The sequence below is a fragment of the Bos mutus genome, chromosome 26, assembly GCF_027580195.1.
Source record: "Bos mutus isolate GX-2022 chromosome 26, NWIPB_WYAK_1.1, whole genome shotgun sequence".
Lineage (NCBI taxonomy): Eukaryota > Metazoa > Chordata > Mammalia > Artiodactyla > Bovidae > Bos > Bos mutus.
This window is the reverse complement of record NC_091642.1, coordinates 30,534,091-30,555,156: the sequence shown is the minus strand read 5'-3', so window position 1 is coordinate 30,555,156 and position 21,066 is coordinate 30,534,091. Positions and strand designations below refer to the sequence as shown.

General features: G+C 37.7%; 1 protein-coding gene across 2 annotated transcripts in view; it reads right to left on the bottom strand.

Moving 5' to 3' along the window:
- ERLIN1 (ER lipid raft associated 1) overlaps nt 1–21,066 on the bottom strand; it is a 41,733-nt gene that overhangs the window by 15,753 nt on the left and 4,914 nt on the right. Inside the window, exons 3-7 of one of the 2 annotated variants that reach the window (XM_070363884.1) lie at nt 17,998–18,044; nt 16,526–16,587; nt 12,869–12,994; nt 10,788–10,861; nt 2,300–2,358 (exon numbers count right to left, since the gene is read on the bottom strand). In XM_070363884.1, coding sequence (XP_070219985.1) covers nt 2,300–2,358; nt 10,788–10,861; nt 12,869–12,994; nt 16,526–16,587; nt 17,998–18,044 — 368 coding nt within the window. Of the gene's footprint in view, nt 1–2,299; nt 2,359–10,787; nt 10,927–12,868; nt 12,995–16,525; nt 16,588–17,997; nt 18,045–21,066 lie in introns of those variants that run through there. The other variant, XM_070363885.1, reaches the window with a different exon arrangement.

Here is a 21,066-nt window from a genome sequence, read left to right as displayed (position 1 = left end):
TGAACTGAATAGTCATAGATAGTAATTCTGACACTACAGTGGTTCAGAGCGTCATTTTCAATAACAATTTTCTGACTCACTAAGGTAGGCAAGAGAGGTGTTATCCTATATTACTGATAATAAACCTGAGGTTGAAAGGTTAAATGATTTGTCCAAAGTCACCCAGAAACAGGAATCAAATTTAATATATTTCAGTCTGACATATTCAGTTGCTCAGTCATGTCAAACTCTTTCTGACCTCATGGACTGTAGCCTGCCAGACTCCTCTGTCCATGAAATCATCCTGGCAAGATTACTAGAGTGGGTTGCCATTTCCTACTCCAGGGGATCTTCCCAACTCAGAGATTGAATCCATGCTTCCTGCGTCTCCTGCAATGGCAGGCAGACTCTCTACCACTGAACCACCTGGGAAGCCCGTAGGCTGACCTTTTCTACTAACTGTATCAAGAAAAGGCCTGTGATCTGGAAGTGTCTGGAGTATATAAATGCTTCCTTTGCTATTAGGCCTCCAGCTAAACTGGACCAACTAGCAAAAGGCACTAACCTCTGGGAAGATGCAGCCCCTCAGGTGCATGGTTTGGCAAGCAGAAGGGGGCTGGATTTCAGGCCCTCTTCCAGCAGACACCCTCATGTAGTGGCCTTATTTGTTGTACAGAAGATAGAACTAGATGGCAGTTCTTTATTAGGTGGTGAACTGGGGCTCAATGTACGAAAGAACATTCTAAGAATTTGAGCTTCCTAATAATGGAAATAGGTGGTCTGTCACTAAGCATGGACAAATGGCTGCTAGGGGACCACATGGAAGGAAGGGTATTAAAGAAAAGATACCTATTAGGTGGGAGGTTAGACTGCATTATTCCAAGGTAGCCTTTAATTGTGGAATTCCAACAGTCTTTAAACTTAGGAAAGATCCAGAATCCAGGCACTCCAATAGTTTCCCCAAACATTACCCTCGCCAACCTCTCTCCTTTCCTCGCGTTAACACTCATAAAAGATATAAAATAACATTCTGGATACTATGAGTTATTTGAGGGCAGAGAACACATAGTATTCATCTTTGCATTTCCAGAAGTTATTATATTTAAAGTCTAAGACATCCTGAGCCTTCAAGAAATTTTTTCTTCTATAAATGGATCAGACCTATGATCTACTCAGTCTAGCACTCTGTGCTTTATTTAAAAGAGTTCTTTTTCTACAGTAAAAAAGGGGAAACAAAATTATGCATAATAGAAGGTATAGACTTGGGAACAATACGGACTCAGAAGTATATCACTCTATAAAATATTATTATTACTTTTTGGATGCCCCGTATTTATACATCTTTTGTATTCTTGACTTTTGCAAAATTCGTTTTCTAGCATTTCATATTTTGTCTCTTAACCTATCTTCCAAGTTTCCTAAAGACTTAAAAGTCAGACAGACAGAATAATACTACTTTAGTTTCCTAAAGACTCTAGTTTCTTCTTTTCAGTACCTGTCATGATACCTATTGTAAGAATCTGGCTTTCTGGGCTGTGGACGTAAGCCCTTACACGGTTATATCTACTTGGGAAATCCAGATTCCGAAGGCTGACTTTTCTGTATCAAGGACTGTCTCTCTCGGAAGTATCTGATTTTACTAGTTAAACATCCTGTACACCACCCCACACTTGACTGCACACACACAAAAACATTTTGACTACAATAGGTAGTCCTTTAAATGGAATCTTCTAAAGCACTCAGAAACTAATTTCATGTCAAGCAAGTAATTTCTTCATTCCCAGTCAGCCCTGGACACATAAAAGAAAAGACTACCAGGAGTCAAGGCAGGCAAAGCTTCCCTAAAGGCAAATTATAAAGATCAGATCTAATTTTAGATACACAATCACATACAATGGAAAAGCAAACTTGATACCAATGTATTTATTCTTACCATTTATAACACAGTAACAAAATATAGGCACTCTCTTCAACCTTAACAGCTAGGACTCTTTCTCTCCTCTATTAATATTTAATTCAAGGCATTATTCACATCCAAATTATAGCTCCTTAGGCTTCCAACAACAGTTCTACAGCAAACTGCATCTTTAGCCACTGAAGCTGCTCCTGAAATGTCCATATGTAAAGAGAAAACTAATAAGAGTCTAGTGGGAATTAAGACACCAGAATAGATAGTATTATTAGAATTAAAGTACAGAAGATGGACATATACCCCTCCCCAGTGTAACTATCTCAAACATAATTTTTCCCTCTAGACTGGCAAGATAAATATGTAGACAAGCCAAAATAAAAATATTGAGATCCCATGCATATTACTCACATTAACTCAAAATTTCTTCTTATGGCTTCTGGGATTTTGGGTTTTGTAACACGCACAGCCTAAAAAATAAAAGTGAAAAAGCCAAAGTATATTTGAAAAATAAATATTTAAATCTGTACAAAAGAGTGCCTCAAATGAAACTAATATTAAATAGCTATGACATAGCTGCCTAAAAACACATGTAGGGATCCAGTAGAAAATCTATTTCTCCTGTCACCACACCAAAGTCAAAGATAAGCTGCTTGTTTCCTTAAAAAAATGCTTGGCTAATGGATTTCGACCTGCCTCTTGAGAAACCTATATGCAGGTCAGGAAGCAACAAACTGGACATGGAACAACAGACTGGGTCCAAATAGGAAAAGGAGTACGTCAAGGCTGTATATTGTCATCCTGCTTATTTAACTTATATGCAGAGTACATCATGAGAAACGCTGGGCTGGAAGAAGCACAAGCTGGAATCAAGATTGCCGGAAGAAGTATCAATAACCTGAGATATGCAGATAATACCACCCTTATGGCAGAAAGTGAAGAGGAACTAAAAACCTCCTGATGAAAGTGAAAGAGGAGAGTGAAAAAGTTGGCTTAAAGCTCAACATTCAGAAAACTAAGATCATGGCATCTGGTCCCATCACTTCATAGGAAACAGATGGGGAAATAGTGGAAACAGTGTCAGACTTTATTTTTTTGGGCTCCAAGATCACTGTAGATGGTGATTGCAGCCATGAAATTAAAAGACGCTTACTCCTTGGAAGGAAAGTTATGACCAACCTAGACAGCATATTCAAAAGCAGAGATATTACTTTGCCAACAAAGGTCCGTCTAGTCAAGGCTATGGTTTTTCCAGTGGTCACGTATGGATGTGAGAGTTGGACTGTGAAGAAAGCTGAGTGCCAAAGAATTGATGCTTTTGAACTGTGGTGTTGGAGAAGACTCTTGAGAGTCCCTTGGACTGCAAGGAGATCCAACTAGTCCATTTTAAAGGTGATCAGTCCTGGGTGTTCTTTGGAAGGAATGATGCTGAAGCTGAAACTCCAGTACTTTGGCCACCTCATGCGAAGAGTTGACTCATTGGAAAAGACTCTGATGCTGGGAGGGATGGGGGCAGGAGAAGAAGGGGACAACAGAGGATGAGATGGCTGCATGCCATCACCGACTTGATGGAAGTGGGTTTGAGTGAACTCCGGGAGTTGGTGATGGACAGGGAGGCCTGGCGTGCTGCGATTCATGGGGTCACAAAGAGTCGGACACCACTGAGCGACTGAACTGAATGGATTTCCTCTATCTATTGAGGAAATAAATTTTTAGGGAAAAGAGTCTTCCTTAAAAGACCTTTCACAAAGCTCTTAAATGGAATACTTTTGTTTCCTTTCAAACCTGAAAGTCAAATAAACAGAAGAAAGGCAAAATTTCAAGATTTAAATTGTAAAGTAGGAAATAGTCAAAAACAAAAACAAACCCTGGTGGGTATATGCAACTTAATATAGTGGACAATAAATGAATTTATCACTTCCTAAACCTGCAATCACTCAGTACTGATTACAAATAAATAGCCCAACACTGAGGAAAAACAAACACCAATTAGCAGGTTACATTCTTTCTCCATAGAATCTTGCTTAGAACAAAATCTGCGTGCCTCTGCAAACACTGTTTACTACACAGTTTCCCTAATCATAGTGTACCTTGGCATAATTATCTATGAAACAGGATAGTTTTGGGGTGCAAAGGCCAGGTACAAAAGCCCCTCTGTGTTCCGTTTCTTTTTTGTACAAAAAGGCTTTAGTCTCCTGGGTCTGTCCTGTGTTCCAAAGAACAAACTCAAGCAGTCAAGAAACAGTAATTTATAAAACAGGGTCAAGGAATATATATAACAACCTGATGCATATCTCTGACTCATTCTGCAGGAACTAAGGCCCTCACCCAGGTGGAGGATGGTGACTACATGCTAAGCATGAGCACACAGACCCCCAGATTGGTTGGCACAAGAAGATCGATGATTAATATTTCTGGACTATTAACCAGAAAAAAGTCATGCCTCCTACAACCCTTACCTCAAATGTTGCCTTTAAGAACTTCCCTTAAAGCTGTTGAGGAGTTTGGGTCCTCTGAGCATCAGCTGCCCACTCTCCTTGCTGGATCCTGCAACTAAACTTTTATTTTGCTGCAAACAACAACTGTCAGAGTTTGCCTTTCTGTGCCATGGACACACAGCACTTACATGGTTACATCTATGTGGAAAATCCAGGTTCCGAAGACTGATTTTTCTGTATTAAGGACTTGACCTCTCAGAAGTGTTTGATTTTACTAGCTAAACGTCCTGTACCACCCTCCACCTGACTGCACGTGTGTGCGCACACATACACACACACACCACCTTGCTGATCTGAAGGAACTTTTAATTTCCCTCTGAAAATTGGTTGAACTTTTAAACAACAAGGATTTTAGGCATGAAGCCTTCATTTAGGGCTTTTGAAAGAAAGCTTTTAAAACTTCTAAGCAACAAAGCCTCCCCTCCATAAAAAAGCTAGATCTGTGCATAACTGAGGATGATCATAACTAAATATAAGAATTAGAGTGAAATGGAATAAGAAGCTGGGGACCATGGTAAAAAAACCCTCAATTTTCACGCTGAAGGTTGAAGCATGTGAGGTTATGAAGAACTCAAGGACATATCCAGAAGACAAAGAAAAATTCAGAACCAGAATTGGTTAGAGATGCCTAATTTCCCTATGTGAGTACCAGAAAGACAGGTGACCTCCAGTATGATTCAGAGGGAAGCAATGGCCACGTATTTTCCTAGTCTTAAAAAGTAGCATGAAATAGAACTGTCTTCTGAAGACTTCTATCTTGCTGTGTGAGGCTGAAGAATGTACTACACACGTGTCAATCTTGGGAAATCTCATAATTTTCAAATATGTGAAATATAAGCACCTATTGATATAGAGACCATGAATAATTTGCTTCATAAAGAGATTTAAGAAATAAAATATACCCCAAACAATGGTCAAATACACAAACACACACAGTGAGTGACGAAAGAGAAAAAGGCTGATGAAATGAGTATGTCTATTGAAACTGAACCCTGGGTCATAAGCACATACTTGAAACCAAAAGCCAGCATATAATATAATCATTGCCTTAAATAGCATAGGAAAAAAAAAATCAAGAATTTTTTCACCACTTCAATTTGCCACAGTAGTTGTTGAAGAAGAAAAAATGCAGGGTTTCCCTAGTGGCTCAGTGGTGAAGAATCTGCCTGACAGTGCAGGAGACACAGGTTTGATCCCTTGGGAAGATTTCACATGTCACAGAGCAACTAAGCCTATGAGCCACAACTACCGAGCCTGTGCTCTAGAGCCTGGAGCCACAATTCTGAGCCCACATGCTGCAACGGTGAAGCCTGCATGCTCTAGATCCCTTAATCCACAACAAGAGAAGCCATGGCCACGAGAAGCCTGTGCACAGCAACTAGAGAGAAGCACCTGCTTATCATAGCCAGAGAAAGGCCCTCACAGCAACGAAGACCTAGCAAAGTCAAAAAATAAAATTTTTTAAAAAGAAAAGAAAAGATGGGGTACAAATATAGAGAAGGGAAAAATTAAAACACTGAATGTTACAGAGAAGGTTCACTCAACAAGTATTAATTGGGTGCCTAGTCGAACCAAGTACTGTTTGTTTCAACCACTGTGGATACAGCAATAAACAAGGCAAGACTGTGCTCATGGACTTTAAAATTTTAAAAGAACAAAAAGACAGTAAATAACAACAAAAAGCATATAAATTAAATTTCAGACAGTTATTAGTGTTATGTGGAAAATTAAAATACTAGATTGGGAGCAAAGTCAACATTTTTATTTTGGCATAATTACATAGCTTAAAAAATTCTAGAGAAATTCATAAAGTTTTCATCAAGTAAAATAAATAGCTCCAGAGATCTACTGTACAGCATTGTACTTAGAGTCAATAAAATGTACACTAAAAATTCTTTTTGTACACTTAAAATTTTAAGAGGGTAGATCTCAAGTTAAGTATTTTTACCACACGTACACACACACACACACACACAGAAATCTAAGGAAATTAACCAAAAACAATTACTAAAGATAGTTTATTCAGCAAATCTGTGGATATACAATAAAGTCATCAAGAATTGTTTGCATTCCTCAATGCTTAAAAATAGACTACACATTTAATAGCATTCAGTTCAGTAGCTCAGTCGTATCCAACTCTTTGAGACCCCATGAATCGTAGCACACCAGGCCTCCCTGTCCATCACCAACTCCCAGAGTTCACTCAAACTCATGTCCATCGAGTTGGTGATGCCATCCAGCCATCCCATCCTCTGTCGTCCTCTTCTCCTCCTGCCCGCAATTCCTCCCAGCATCAGAGTCTTTTCCAATGAGTCAACTCTTCACATGAGGTGGCCAAAGTACTGGAGTTTCAGCTTTAGCATCAGTCCTTCCAATGAACACCCAGGACTGATCTCCTTTAGGATGGACTGGGTGGATCTCCTTGCAGTCCAAGGGACTCTCAAGAGTCTTCTCCAACACCACAGTTCAAAAGCATCAATTCTTTGGTGCTCAGTTTTCTTCACAGTCCAACTCTCACATCCATACATGACCACTGGAAAAACCATAGCCTTGACTAGACAGACCTTTGTTGGCAAAGTAATATCTCTGCTTTTGAATATGCTGTCTAGGTTGGTCATAACTTTCCTTCCAAGGAGTAAGTGTCTTTTAATTTTATGGCTGCAATCACCATCTGCAGTGGTTTTGGAGCCCCCCAAAATAAAGTCTGACACTGTTTCCACTGTTTCCCCATCTATTTCCTATGAAGTGATGGGACCAGATGTCAATAGCATTAAAGTTCATTAACTTTATGAATATTAATTTAACTTGGTATATGGGTTTCTCACCTAAGTCAGAAATTCTAAAAGAAACAAAAATGATAATATAAATGAAGTCATAGACTATATTCCTAATTTTAAAATGTACAAGCCAATTTAGGTACCTGGTATGCCTTGAAAATATCAGTAATGAAAACTCATCATGTAGAGTTAACTGGCAGAAATATCCAAGGCCATTCTTAAAGACAATGTATCTTATCGGAATTTTTAAAGTGACTAAAAAGTTGAATTATCATAACCATAATGTAACATGTTAAAGATAGGAACACTGAAAAATAGCCTTTAAGTTTTAAAAATGCATTTCAACTATAAGTTATGTTATAAAATAATAAGTTATTTTATAACAAGACTAAAGCAACCAAAAAATGGAGATCTTGATCTATCAGTTTAAAAACATGAATATAAAGTGATATTTTTTTCATTCAACAACTTTTAATAAAAACAACAAATAAATATACCTAAGTTTAAAAGATCCTTTTTCCTGCAATGCAGTAGACAAGTAAAAGTGAGAAAACAAGATAGGAGATTACTGCAGAAATTCAGGCAAAAGACAGTACTTGGTTTAAGGAGGTGGCAGAGATGTTTTAGGTGGATTCGGTAGAATCAGCAGAATCCAGGGACTAGATATTAAGGGCAAGAGAGTTGTCAAAGATGCCTCCCATACATTTAGACTGGCCTGAGGCTAAGAGGGAACCATTTACTAACTAGAAGAAAAAAAAAGGAGAGCAGCAAATTGGATGGGAAAAGATGAAAGGCTCAGTAACTAACTAAAGAATAGGAAATAGAAAAAGCAATGGAACAGAACAAAGTCTAAAAAACAACTTTACCATATAACAAAATTTAGCATACAATACCATTGGCATTTCAATCAAGGAAGACAGACGGGCATAAATTATTCAATAATTACTGTTGTTAATAATTGGGGGAGGAACTGAGTCCAACCTCACAACTAAAAATGAATTTCAGATGAATTAAAATTTTAAACCTAAAAATACAACATAAAAGTAGAGAAAAAATGTAATTTCTGATTTTATTTAGATTTTTATATTTTAAAGTTGGTGAAAGGCTCTTAAAAGCATGCTGCTGCTGCTAAGTCGCTTCAGTCGTGTCTGACTCTGCACGACCCCACAGACAGCAGCCCACCAGGCTCCGCTGTCCCTGGGATTCTCCAGGCAAGAACACTGGAGTGGTTCGCCATCTCCTTCTCCAATGCATGAAAGTGAAAAGTGAAGGGGAGTATTTAAGAGTTACCATAATTAACATACCAAAAATAGTTTAAGTCAATGAGAAAAACAGATAAAAACCAAACAATGAGCAAACATACATCCAAGGATATTCAATAATTAACACAAAATACCATACACATTTTCTCCAACAGGATTTAGAAACATGTATCTGCTAATTATTTGGGTACAATCACACAATCAAATGTATAGAAAACAACAGCTCATGAACACTGCTGATGAGAGAGTGCAGGATGCTAAAATTTTTCTGAAATGCAGTTTGGCAATATGTACCAAAAAGTCCCCACACAGGGGATACATTTTGACTCATCAATCCTACAATTAAGAATTTATCCTGGACTTCCCTAGTGGCACAGTGGGAAAGAATCCACCTGTCAATGCAGGGAACACTGGTTGGATCCCTGGTCTGGGAGATTCCCCATGCTGCAGAGCAATGAGGCCTGGGGGCCACAGCTATTGAGCCCGCAAGCCCTAGAGCCTGTGCTCCACAACAAGAGAAGCCACTGCAATGAGCAGCCCACACATCGCAACAAAGAGCAGTTCTGGCTCACTGCAACTTAGAAAGGCCTGCAATGAAATGAAGACCCAGCACAGCTTAGTCATCACAACATGTACATAACAGTAACAACTGGAAGCCACAGGGATTAAATTAAAAGGTTAAAAGTGATGATGTAGCGAATCTTACTTGTGACTTGAAAAGACACATATTGTTGGTGAACAAAATGGTTAGGGTATGATTCCACTTTAGTCCAACACTGGGGCAAAGAATATGAATAGGCAATTGACAGAGAAGTGCAAATGGACAAAGATTAAATAAAAAGATGTCAACTTATTAACAATTAATGAAATGCAAATCAAAGAGAGATATTCAATAACTTCACATGTATCCATGCATCAAAAATCAGCATGTCTGACTGCTTCACATGTTGACGAGGTTGTGGAGAAACAAGTATTCACAAATACTGCTGGTAAGAATGTAGATTTATACAGCCACTTTGAAAGATAAATTGTACATACAAGGAGATGTGTCAGGAATATTCACTACACTATTGTTTATTAAAGGCAAATTGGAAACAATAGGGAAATAGTTATGCAATATAAGGCGAGGAACTATAAGGGGTTGTAAAGAAGAATGAGCTAGATCTCCTAGTAACAACTTGAGCAGAATGTAAGAATCTGTGACATTCACATTATCTTTAAAATTGAAAAGCTACTCCAGAACAACCAAAAGGGTTTTACAAAGTTAGCTCTGGACATTTCAAGAGACCCTGTAACTTGTGCAGCTTCCCCTTAGGCAGCCAGCAGAGATGACACAGCAAGGGGGAGGACAAGGGAAATAATACCCTCAGACTTGTTTATGAGATTGCTCCTGATCACTCAGAGTGAATGCACACTTCTTACAAGCAGTATGATCCAGAAACTGAGGAAGCATATTAGAGAAGTCATATTCACCACTTCTCCGATAATCCAGATCCAGAGTCACAGCTTTCCAATGTTATTGAGCATGACTACAGTAGAAAAGGCATCTTACAGTGACACCCACAATAACACCTACCCCACACACTGACATCAAAAAAACAAGTTTCACAGAATGATACTTAAAACTTACTACAAGCCATGTGCCCGGGTTTCTTTTCCTGTTCAATTCCATTTTATTTAAAGGCTAGTCATAACCCACTAAAACTGATTTTAGAACCTAATAATGGATTTCAACCCACTCTGAAAAAATACTGATCCAAAAAGCAGTTTTTCTCACTATTCTATCTCCCAATGCCACTGCCACCATCACACCACCACTGAATTCATCTGTTACCTTGCTTTTACTCAGGTCATTCCATCCACTTCCTTATTGCTTTCCCTCATATAAATCCTAGTAATTCTTCTAGACCTATCAAAATTCCAAGCCAGTCATTTCCAGGCAGACTTTCTTGAAATGTTCTTTTAACTCTTAGAGCAACAGTCATCCAGTCAATTCATCTGTCAATGAATACTTAGGGATATCTACTTTGTCTGGAATTATTGTTCGAATTTTATACTTGAAATTCTTTTTCATAATCTTACTGATGCCAAGGATCAGTCTTACACTGACTTAACACCATTACTGTATCTTAATAATGCCTCACACATAGCAGTATACAGATTTTATTTCCTGCAAGAACCTCAGTTTATCTGTTCCAAGAGTTCAGAAAAAATTCTACCCATAACCTAAACTGAGAAAGATAGACTATAAATTACCAAAGCACTTCAGTTAAATAACTGCTGAATAAACAGTCCTATTCAAGGACGATTAAATTCAAAGCTCTCAAAACTCCCAAAGAATTTCCCTAGGAGAAGGGCTTACCTGTATGGTGAGGCCTGGGGCCATGACGTTTAAATCTTTCTGCAGAGCTTGCTTGAGGTTTTCGTCTATTTGATCTGTTTTTGAAGCCAAGAACAAGAGCTCTATGACACTCAAAAAAAGTCTTAACGCTGTGCTAGCCCTAAAACAAAATCATTATTAGATCTAAAGTTTCCATGGTATTCTTCTTTTATAGAGCTTGAACCATGTCACACACATATGAAAACAAATAAATATATATATAAATGAGAAAAAGTGTGAGGAATTATTGGACAAAGAAATTGAGGAAAGATGATAAGCAGCCATTGATGTTTATCCAATAAGTGGAGGATCTAGGTTTCTAATGTCTTAATTCAGTATTGTGACTTAATATGTGTCTCAATTCTCTAAAAAAATAAATTTCTATCTTTAGTCAATCTTTATCCAAATTCTCAAATAACTAAATTTCATTTCTATGGAACTCAGCTGATTATTTTAGATTTAGAAAGAGAGAGGGAGGGGGAAAGTTCCTAGAGCATACAAGAATAAAGATGTCACTTCACCTGAATTGATAATTCACAAATTTTTCTATCCACCTCGTCAGTACTTTCCCCATTATTAAATAGCCAGAAATGTGACAAATAAGAAAAGGCAAAATTTTCTCAAACATCATTCCAATAGTTCGTAATCATCAAAGAGGAATCAACTGATAGATTTCTACACTGATAAACCATTTCTATATCTGCCTCTAAGAAATTCACTAATAATTCCAGAAGAGAGAAGTAGGCAGCCAATAGCAGCAACCCAACCCCTGGCCAGAACTTTCACTATCACAAATGAAATGTAACTTGTACATAAGAGAATTAACATAGCAAGCCTGAAAACTACTATCCGAGAAAGGCCTATTCGCAATTTGGTCTCTGACTGTCACCTGGGGTTGTGGTTTTGGAGAGCATTTCATTTCCACAATCCCCAGGACTGGGAAGAATGACTTCACTGTGCCTAAATTGTTTATTCAAACTATGTATTTTATGCTGAGCATCTACTTTTCTTCTGGAATATTGGTATTGATACATGCTAGGCAGAGGGTACCTACATGAACAACTTCCAGAAAAAATTCTGGGCAGAAAATCTCTAATGAACTTCTCCAGCAAACATCTAACATGTGTTGTCACATTTCAAAGCTGGAGTAATCAAGTGTATCCTGCGTGACTCCACTGGAGAAGACTCTTGCAAGCTTGTGCCTGATTTTCTTCAGACTTCACCACGTGCCTTTTCCTTTTGCGATTTTGCTCTGTATCTTTTTGCTGTAGTACATCTCAGCTGTGAGTATAATTATATGGAGTCCTGCTAGTCCTCATCAAACGTGGAGGTGAGTCTTGGGAAACTGCAAGACCCAGGTTCTAAATTCCCCAAATTATCTATTAAAATAGCAACAAAGCTTGGCTTCCCTGGTAGCTCAGCTGGTAAAGAATCCACCTGCAACGCAGGAGACCCTGTTTCGATTTCTGGGTCAGGAACATGCTCTGGAGAAGGGACAGGCTACCCACAGCAGTATTCTTAGGCTTCCCTGGTGGTTCAGACGGTAAAGAATCTGCTTGCACTGCAGGAAACACAAATTTGATCCCCGGGTTGGGAAGATCCCCTGGAGGAGGGCATGGCAACCCACTCCAGTACTCTTGCTTGGAGAATTCCATGGACAGAGAAGCCCACCGGGCTACAGTCCATGGGGCCCCACAGAGTCGGACGCAACTGAAGAGACTGAGAGCGCACAAGCAAAGCTAGTTTTTAGTAAATTATCATGGCATAAATAGAATATTGTTAAGAAATGAATCTTTTTCCAATCTGTACCAAGTTATACACTATACATTTCAGAAAATGGTTATCATTCTTAAAGTATCTTAAGTAACAATTTGCTTAATTTAAGCAATTTTAGCAAAGAAATTTTAAACTTAAGATAAAGAATATTTTAAACACAACTGCTCTATTATAAACTCAGAAGAAATGCACAAATAACACATTATTAATATTATTATAGCCTTCACAAACAAGTTGAACAAGATTTCTAATTGGTTATTCATATATTTAAAACAAATAAGACTCACCAAACAATTCAATGTAAACTTCTTGAAGTGTATGGGCACTGCAAAACTGGTTCAGTTCATGGTGGATTTTATTGAAGATTAAGGTCTTGTCATAATCTGCAGTGTAGTTCTTCACGATATCAAACACTGGAAGAAAGGTACAATTCATGTTTACCTGTGTATCCTCTAATTCAGCCAAGGAAAAAGTTAGTTATAAAATATACACAAGAAGTGCCAATGAAACAGCGAAAACATGGAACACAACTCTAAGCCTTGGTGTGTTCCTTAACATGCTTAATATTCCACATATTACTGCATTTGCAATTCTAGTAAGCAAACTTTGAATTCCATACTAAGGAGAGTATATATTATCTTGAAGGTAATAAGGAACTGTCAAAGTTTTTGAGCAAGGGCATGACACTATCAGACTGTACTTTGGCAGCAGAGTGAAAAATGAACTGTAAGGCATAGAAATCAGAAGCAGGCAAAGTATAAAGAAGCAATGATTGAAAAGCCAAAGTTTAGATAAACAGAACCTGAACTAACTGAGGAACAGTGGAAATGAAAGAGGGAAGTAGCTCCAAAAGGCCATTTTCAAAAAGGCAGTTTTCAAAGGTTGGGGGAAAAAAAAAGATGCTAGGCTAGAAGGGAAGGAAGCTAACATTTCTGGGCCAGGCTTTATGTCTGGCAATTTATATACTTCCTTAACACACAATTCTCACAAAAAATCTAATTTTGCATAGTATAAAACTGAGAAACAGAATTTCAGAAATGTGCCTAAGGGAATATATTATACCATGCCAGAACCTATGCCCTTATTAAAACATGCTGCTTTCTCCCTTCAAATCCAAGACGTGCTCTACTGGCCTTCCTATGGAGAAAACTAGAACTAAACTGCAAACCACAAACAGGTCATCAAATAACACTCGGTGACTAATTCATTCTCTTGGTCATTTACAAATGAGTCAGTGATGCAACAGTTTCGTCTTTATCTCTCGCCAGAAAACAAGCAATATCTCCCCTTCTTCTGTTTTTTTCCAATCATAGTCCATTCCACTGATCTGTGACCAGGGGAAATGAGAAAGTGAAGTCAAGTGAAAGTGTTAAGTTGCTTAGTCATGTCTGACTTTTTGCAACCCCATGGACTATAGCCCTCCAGACTCCTCTGTTCATGGAATTTTCCAAGCAAGAATACTGGAGTGGGGTGCCATTCCCTTCTACAGGGGATATTCCCAACCCAGGAATTGAACCCGAGTCTCCTGCATTGCAGGCAGATTCTTTACCATCTGAGCCTCCAGGAACACCCTTGTGACCAGGGAAACTAGATTATAAAAGACAGGAAAATACTTAGTTGCTGAAAAATATAATCCAAATCCACTTGATAGTAACACAGCTTGCTCTCTGTTTTGAAATTCTTTTGCTATTTGTGCCTGTACCAGTGACATGAAATTCAGCAAGACCTTACATTCCTATATATATGTATTTTTTTTTTTTTTTAGGTCAGTATCATGCCTTCTCAAGTGGGAAAAACAAACAAACCAACCCTTAAGGCAAAGATCTAACTTCATGGTTTTGAATTGTTTTTGCTGAACACAGTATCCTGATATTGTATGTGTGCAAATTTTAGTAATAAGGATAATTATTAATAAGTAATACTTAGTAAGGAAAAGTATTACTACTAATAAATAATAAGGATAATAAAATGACAGATTTTTTTAAAATTTATTTTATTACAGTATAGTTGATTTATAATGTATTAATTTCTACTATATAGCAAAGTGATTCAGTTATACATATATACACATTCTTTTTCATGTTTTCTTTCATTATGATTTATCACATGATAGTGAATATAGTTCCCTGTGCTGTACAGTGGGGTCATGCTGCTTATCCATCCTTTATGTAACAGTTTGCGCCTGCTAATTCCAAACTCCCAATCCACCCTCCCCCAAGGCAACCATAAATCTGTTGTTTCATAATTTGTGTCATATTTTAGATTTCACATGTAATTGGTATCATACCATTATTTGCCTTTCTGACTTTACTTAGTATGATAATTTCTAATCCATCCATGCTGCTGCAAATTGGCATTACATCATTCTTTTTTATGCTGCATAGTATTCTATTATATGCATGTACCACATCTTTTTTAATCCATTCATCTGTCGATGGACATTTAGGTTGTTTCCATTCTTGGCTATAGTCAATGGTGCTACAATGAACACTGGGGCATGTATCTTTTCAAATTATAATTTGTCTACGTACATGCCCAGGAGTAGGATTGCTGGATCATATGACAGGATTGCTGGTCTTTTGAGAAATCTCCATATTGTTTTCCATTGTGGCTGCACAGATTTACATTCCTACCAACAGCATAGGAGGGTTTCCTTTTCTCTATGCCCTGTTCAGCATTTGTTATTTATAAGACTTTTAAACGATGGCCATTCTGATCAGTGTGAGGTGCTACCTCATTGTAGTTTTGATTTGCAGTTCTCTAATAATTAGTGATGTTGAGCATCTTTTCACGTGCCTATTGAGCATCTGCATGTCTTTTTTTGGAGAAATACTTATATAGGTTTTCTGAAAACAGCAGATCTTTTGATTCAAAGTAAGGTCTCAAAGAGACCCATGTATACCCCTGGTCATAGCAGCATTATTCATAATAGCTAAAACATGGAAGTAACCTAAGTGTCCATCAACAGATGAATGGATACAGTGGAATATTATTCAGCCTTAAAAAGAAAGGAAATTCTGACACGCTGCAACGTAGATGAACCCTGAAGACATTATGTTAAGTGTTAAATAAGCAAGTACAAAAAGACAAACACTGTATGATTCCATTTATGAGGTACCTAGAGTAGTCAAACTCATAGAGAGAAAGTACACAGAAATGTCAGAAAGACAGAAACAGTGGTTGCCAGGGGCTGGGAGAGGGGGCGGATGGGAAGTTACTGTTTAATGGGTAGAAAGTTTCAGTTTTACAAGATGAAAACGAGTTATAGAGATGGATGTTGGTGATGACTGCATAACAATGTGAATGTATTTAATGCCCACTGAATATTTAAAAGTGGTAAAGATGGCAAATTCCGTTATATGTATTTTATCAAAATAAAAAAAATTGGGAAAAAAAATCAAACATTAAAAAGAAGGCCAATCTTACTTCAGAAATTCTCTTTCAGTTTTTTATTTGAACAGTACTCCATCTCTGGGGGTTTTCATCTATTACCAAGAAAATGTTTTCCCCACACTGAGGACTTTCAGATTGCAAGTTAGCAAATCTCAGCTAAAAAAGATTTTTTGGTGGTCACAAATCAATGTGGTCAAGGAACTGATCAGTTATAGACTTTTAATGTGTAAGGAAATTACTTTTCATCCTGATTGGGTGAAATGGCACTTTCTAGGAATTCTAGAAATAATCAATGACTATCTTGCTAAATACACTCAGCTCAGAGTATCCCATACAGTTGCAGAAAGTCAACTCTGTCCAGGATTTGTGACCTATCACTATCACCATTCCCTACGAATGGAAAATATTCCAATGATTATTTTATATATAGAGAGATCAGAAATGAATGAAGTCATAAAACTTTCCTTAGGGAATCTCTTCTTCTCCTCCAAGGACTCTCTCAGTGACAGACACTCTGAGTATAACTCTAACAGAATAGATGGGTACCATACCTGCACAAGGGGCCAACATATTAACCACTTCTATTCGGTCAATATAGATCATGACCCCACCACTAAAAACAGAGAAATGGAAAAACATGAGCCAAATACAAATTGTTAGAGTCCCATATTAATCCCACATCAGCCAACAAATCCCACGTGACAGAAATTTAGAAGTAAAATCTAAAGATATACTACTGATTAAAACGACTTCATTAATCACTACTCAAATGACCCCTATACACACTCACCTGGCTCCTCTCATAACCAAAGGCTCTCCTTCGTAAATGCTGTTATCAGATGAGCTCACAGGAAGACTAGACCTAAAACCTAGAGCTGCTTAGCACTCTGCCCTTATTAACTGAAGCCAACAGCTAAAGCAGTGCATTCCTCAAACTTCTCCAACAAGGAACCAGATAAAATGGTTTCCCAAGAGGTAGAGGTCAGCCATGAACTGAAATTCTTTTGATTTCCTGCCCTATCTTAATCTACTTTTCATCTGTATTTATTCTAATATGAAACAAAGAATTTGCCCCCAAAACATGAAGTAAAACTGACACTCCAGAAAGACAGCTCTTGTTAATTAATGGTTTCCTATACTTCCTGGCCTACCAGCACACATCCTGAAGGACATGTGAACCTCAGTTTAAGATACTTGAAGTTAAGAGATTTTGAAACTATACAATTAAGCCCTTCTATCAACTTACAATAACATTTTTTTCTGATAAAAAAAAAAACATAATACCTGCTCACAGGCAAAAAATCTGACAAACATAGGAAAGCATGAAGATAAAAATAAAATTTACCCAACATCTCATCAGCTGCCAATTTTGAGTCATCTCTGAAGGGAATCCATAAAAGAGAGTTACAGATAGACCTAGAGAACTTGGTATCAAGTAACTTAAAACAGAGAGAATCTGCTCCCTTTTTAAGAGCATTTCTGTCCTTCCACAGATGTCAAAGCCTCTTTTATAGGCTTTAAAAGTGATATATTAGTCATTTAAAATACAGAATTTAAAACATACTTTGAGCTTTATACTCTTCCTTTTATACAATGCAATGTACTGATTATACTCTTTGGGCCTTGACTTTCTTTCCTGCCCCAAAACTCTTTAGGACAGTGATTTTCTAAATATGGTCTTTGGACCAGCAGTCTTAGCTTCACCTGGGAACTTTTGCTAGCAATGCAAATTCTTGGGTCTCATTCCAGACCTACTAAATCAGAAACTCTAAATTAGATGGCATTTAATACCATACTTGATATGGTGAGCTAATTCCATTTTAAACTGTTACTATCAGTTTAAAATGACTCCTAAGATGGAAAGCTCCTATTTGGAGGCAGGGCTTTTCTCAAATAATGCTCAGAAGATAAATTCCCCTCGGTTACTATCACGCCTATCTGAAAGATGTTTAAGAGACTACAGCTTATGAACAGAAACTACATCTGAATCAAAGGGACACTGGTAAGCAAGGGGAATGCTTACCTTGTTCCACAAGGCACATTTTTAACTTCATCAGTTTGTAGTGTTGTCTGGGGAGGAAAAAATATCTCATCAATACTCAGCACACATATCATCAAGGAACCACTAGTGCTAAAGGAAAATCTCTACAGAACTGCTAAGAGATAAGTACAAGAGAACTCCATTACAATTTTAGCCCCCTAAATTTCTTTTTGTATCCTCGTTGTTCAGTTGCTAAGTTGTGTCTGACTCGTTGCAATCCCATGGACCTCAGCATGCAAGGCTTTCCTGTTCTACACTCTCTCTCGGAGTTTGCTCAAACTCATGTCCATTGAGTCAGTGATGCCATCCAACCGTTTCATCCTGTAATCCCCTTCTCCATCTGCCCTCAATCGTTCCCAGCATCAGGGTCTTTTTCAATGAGTCAGCTCTTTGTATCAGGTGGCCAAAATATTGGAGCTTCAGCATCAGTCCTTCCAATGAATATTCAGGGTTGATTTCTTACAGGATTGGTTTGATCTCCTTGCTGTCCAAGGACTCTCAAGAGTCTTTTCCAGCACCACAGTTCAAAACCATCAATTCTTCAGCACTCAACCTTCTTTATGGTCCATCTCTCACATCCATGTGTGACTAGAAAAACCGTAACTTTGACTATATGGATCTTTGCTGGCAAAGTGATGTCTCTGCTTTCTAACACGCTGCCTAGGCTTGTCATAGATTTTTGTATCCGAACACACATAAAAGACTAGAGACAAAATATTTTATAGTTAATGTTTGAGTCAAGACGCACCAGGAAAAGTTTCAATGTTCAATCTCTCACTCAGAGTCCTTTATTTGCCTGGGGTTGGCCTGGGATTGCAAACTACATGGAATACCCACGAGGATACTACTGCTAGGACTTGTTTTTTGAACTCTGATTCCACTGCTAATATTAATGTTTACAATGAAGGTAAAAGATTACTATTATATGCATACAAGTAGGCCTTTGAACTCAACAGCAACCTCTTCCTTTGAAGCTGTAGGCAGTATTTTAGGTCAGGTCCTAGAGATCGTTCAGATGGTCTATTCAATTTCCTTTTTAATAGAACTGCCACCATCAGCAGTGCTTCCTCCTAGTGAACCAACAATATGGTACTTAATTACTCTACCCCTGTCATAACTTGATTTGGATCTGGAATGACTCTCTATTGCACTGGAAGGCATCCAGCAGGTGAGCACATAATGAGTGTATCCTGGACACAATGCACTGTATTAGGCCCACAGCAACAGAGTACTTGACAGAATACAAAGGAGAAAGGAAGCATGGCCCCTGTTCCCAAAGAGTTCACAATCCAACACAGGAGAGAAAATCATTACGAAGCAATCCATAACAGATACAAATTAGGTATTAACTGGCAGAGTTAAATAACCAGTCACACAAACTGTGTGTATAGGTTTCAGGATGCAGTTGGCTTGCCTGGAGTAGGAAGGGCAATATAGATGAGGTGAGGCTCTGAGAAGAGAACATGATGATGTTAGGGAGAGGGCCTTGAATATTGGCTGGAGGGGAGGGGGGGAGGTTGTGCTCTCCCTAATCCATCCTATAAACAGCCACAAAATGAACCTTTCAAAAATATGACTTTTTCTTCATTCCTTTGCTTATGTGTGATATGGTTCTCATTATCTACCACATCCGCAGGCAAGACCACCAGCTGGGAAGCTTAAGTAGTAATTTATTTAGATTAACATAGAAAAGGCCATGGAAACTGAAAGCTGTCAACCCAGGAGACTTAACAGAGGAGTTTGATAACTAGTTGCATATAAAATTCCAGGAGAGAGAAGAATAGACTATGAATTTGGGGGTTAAAAGGTTGATAATAAACATTAGTGACAGGTTCTGAGTAGAGAGGGAAGTTGATAAGAAAGGTGAGCTCAGTTTATTCCCTTCAAAACATTAACCAAATTCAACTTCCATATCAACTTTACATATACATTTCTATCTAAATCTAAAGGATAGACTTCAATTTTCAAACCAAGAACCAGCAAAGAGTTCAAAGGTTAAATCTTCAATTTAACATCCTATTTTCATGTACTTTTTTACTTCTTTTATATTATCTCAAAAATCATTTTCCCAGTATAAATATTTCAAAAGTCTTTGGTTGTGTTATATATATTTTAAAGGCTAAAAGTCTTCATATTTTTCTAAACATTTTTTTTTCTTACATCATATATGGGGATATCACATTTCCCCAAGATGCTTCTTAAATATTCCTATCAAATGCCAAATCTGTTAAGCCATTTGTTTATATAAGCTATGTCCTCTAATGTGTTCCAAAAACTCCTAAAAATAAGTTTCTGCATCTCATTCCTATGAAGACAACTTCTTAAGAGGGTTTTATTAATATAATTCTTTCCTAGAACATTGCTGTTTCACATATAAAGACCATTTCCATTTAGTCAAACTGACTCCAACATTTAATATTTTGTAGATACAAAGTACATTAGTTCACAAAAATCTTTTTACAAATTTCATTTTCATTTCTTATGATAGTTTATCACTCTATATGTGAATGTGTGTATATATAAAATATTTGTATGTAAATATATACACACATCCTGTATTTATCTCTTTTATATAAAAGAGTCATCAGTATGACTCTACATACTCATCTCCAAGAAGGCAGAGACAGACATGTCTGGCACTGAACAAAATCTAAAAAAAAGCCCCTGATCTCTAAGCATCTGATGACGCCATTGACAACATCACTATAGAACATTTAAGCTGTTGGCTGTGGCTATTGTTGTTCAATCGCTAAGTCATATCTGACTCTTTGCGACTCCATGGACTGCAGCACGCCAGGCTTCCCTGTCCTTTACTATCTTCTGGAGTTTGCTCAAATTGAGTCAGTAATGCTATTTAACCATCTCATCCTGTTGCCCTCTTCTTGTGTGGCCTTCAATCTTTCCTAGCATCAGAGTCTTTTCAAATGAGTTGTCTCTTCGCATCACGTGGCCCATGTCGAAGTTGCAGCATCAGTCCTTCCAACGAATATTCAGGGTTGATTTCTTTTAGGATTGGTTGGTTTGATCTCTCCTTCCAGTCCAAGGAACTCT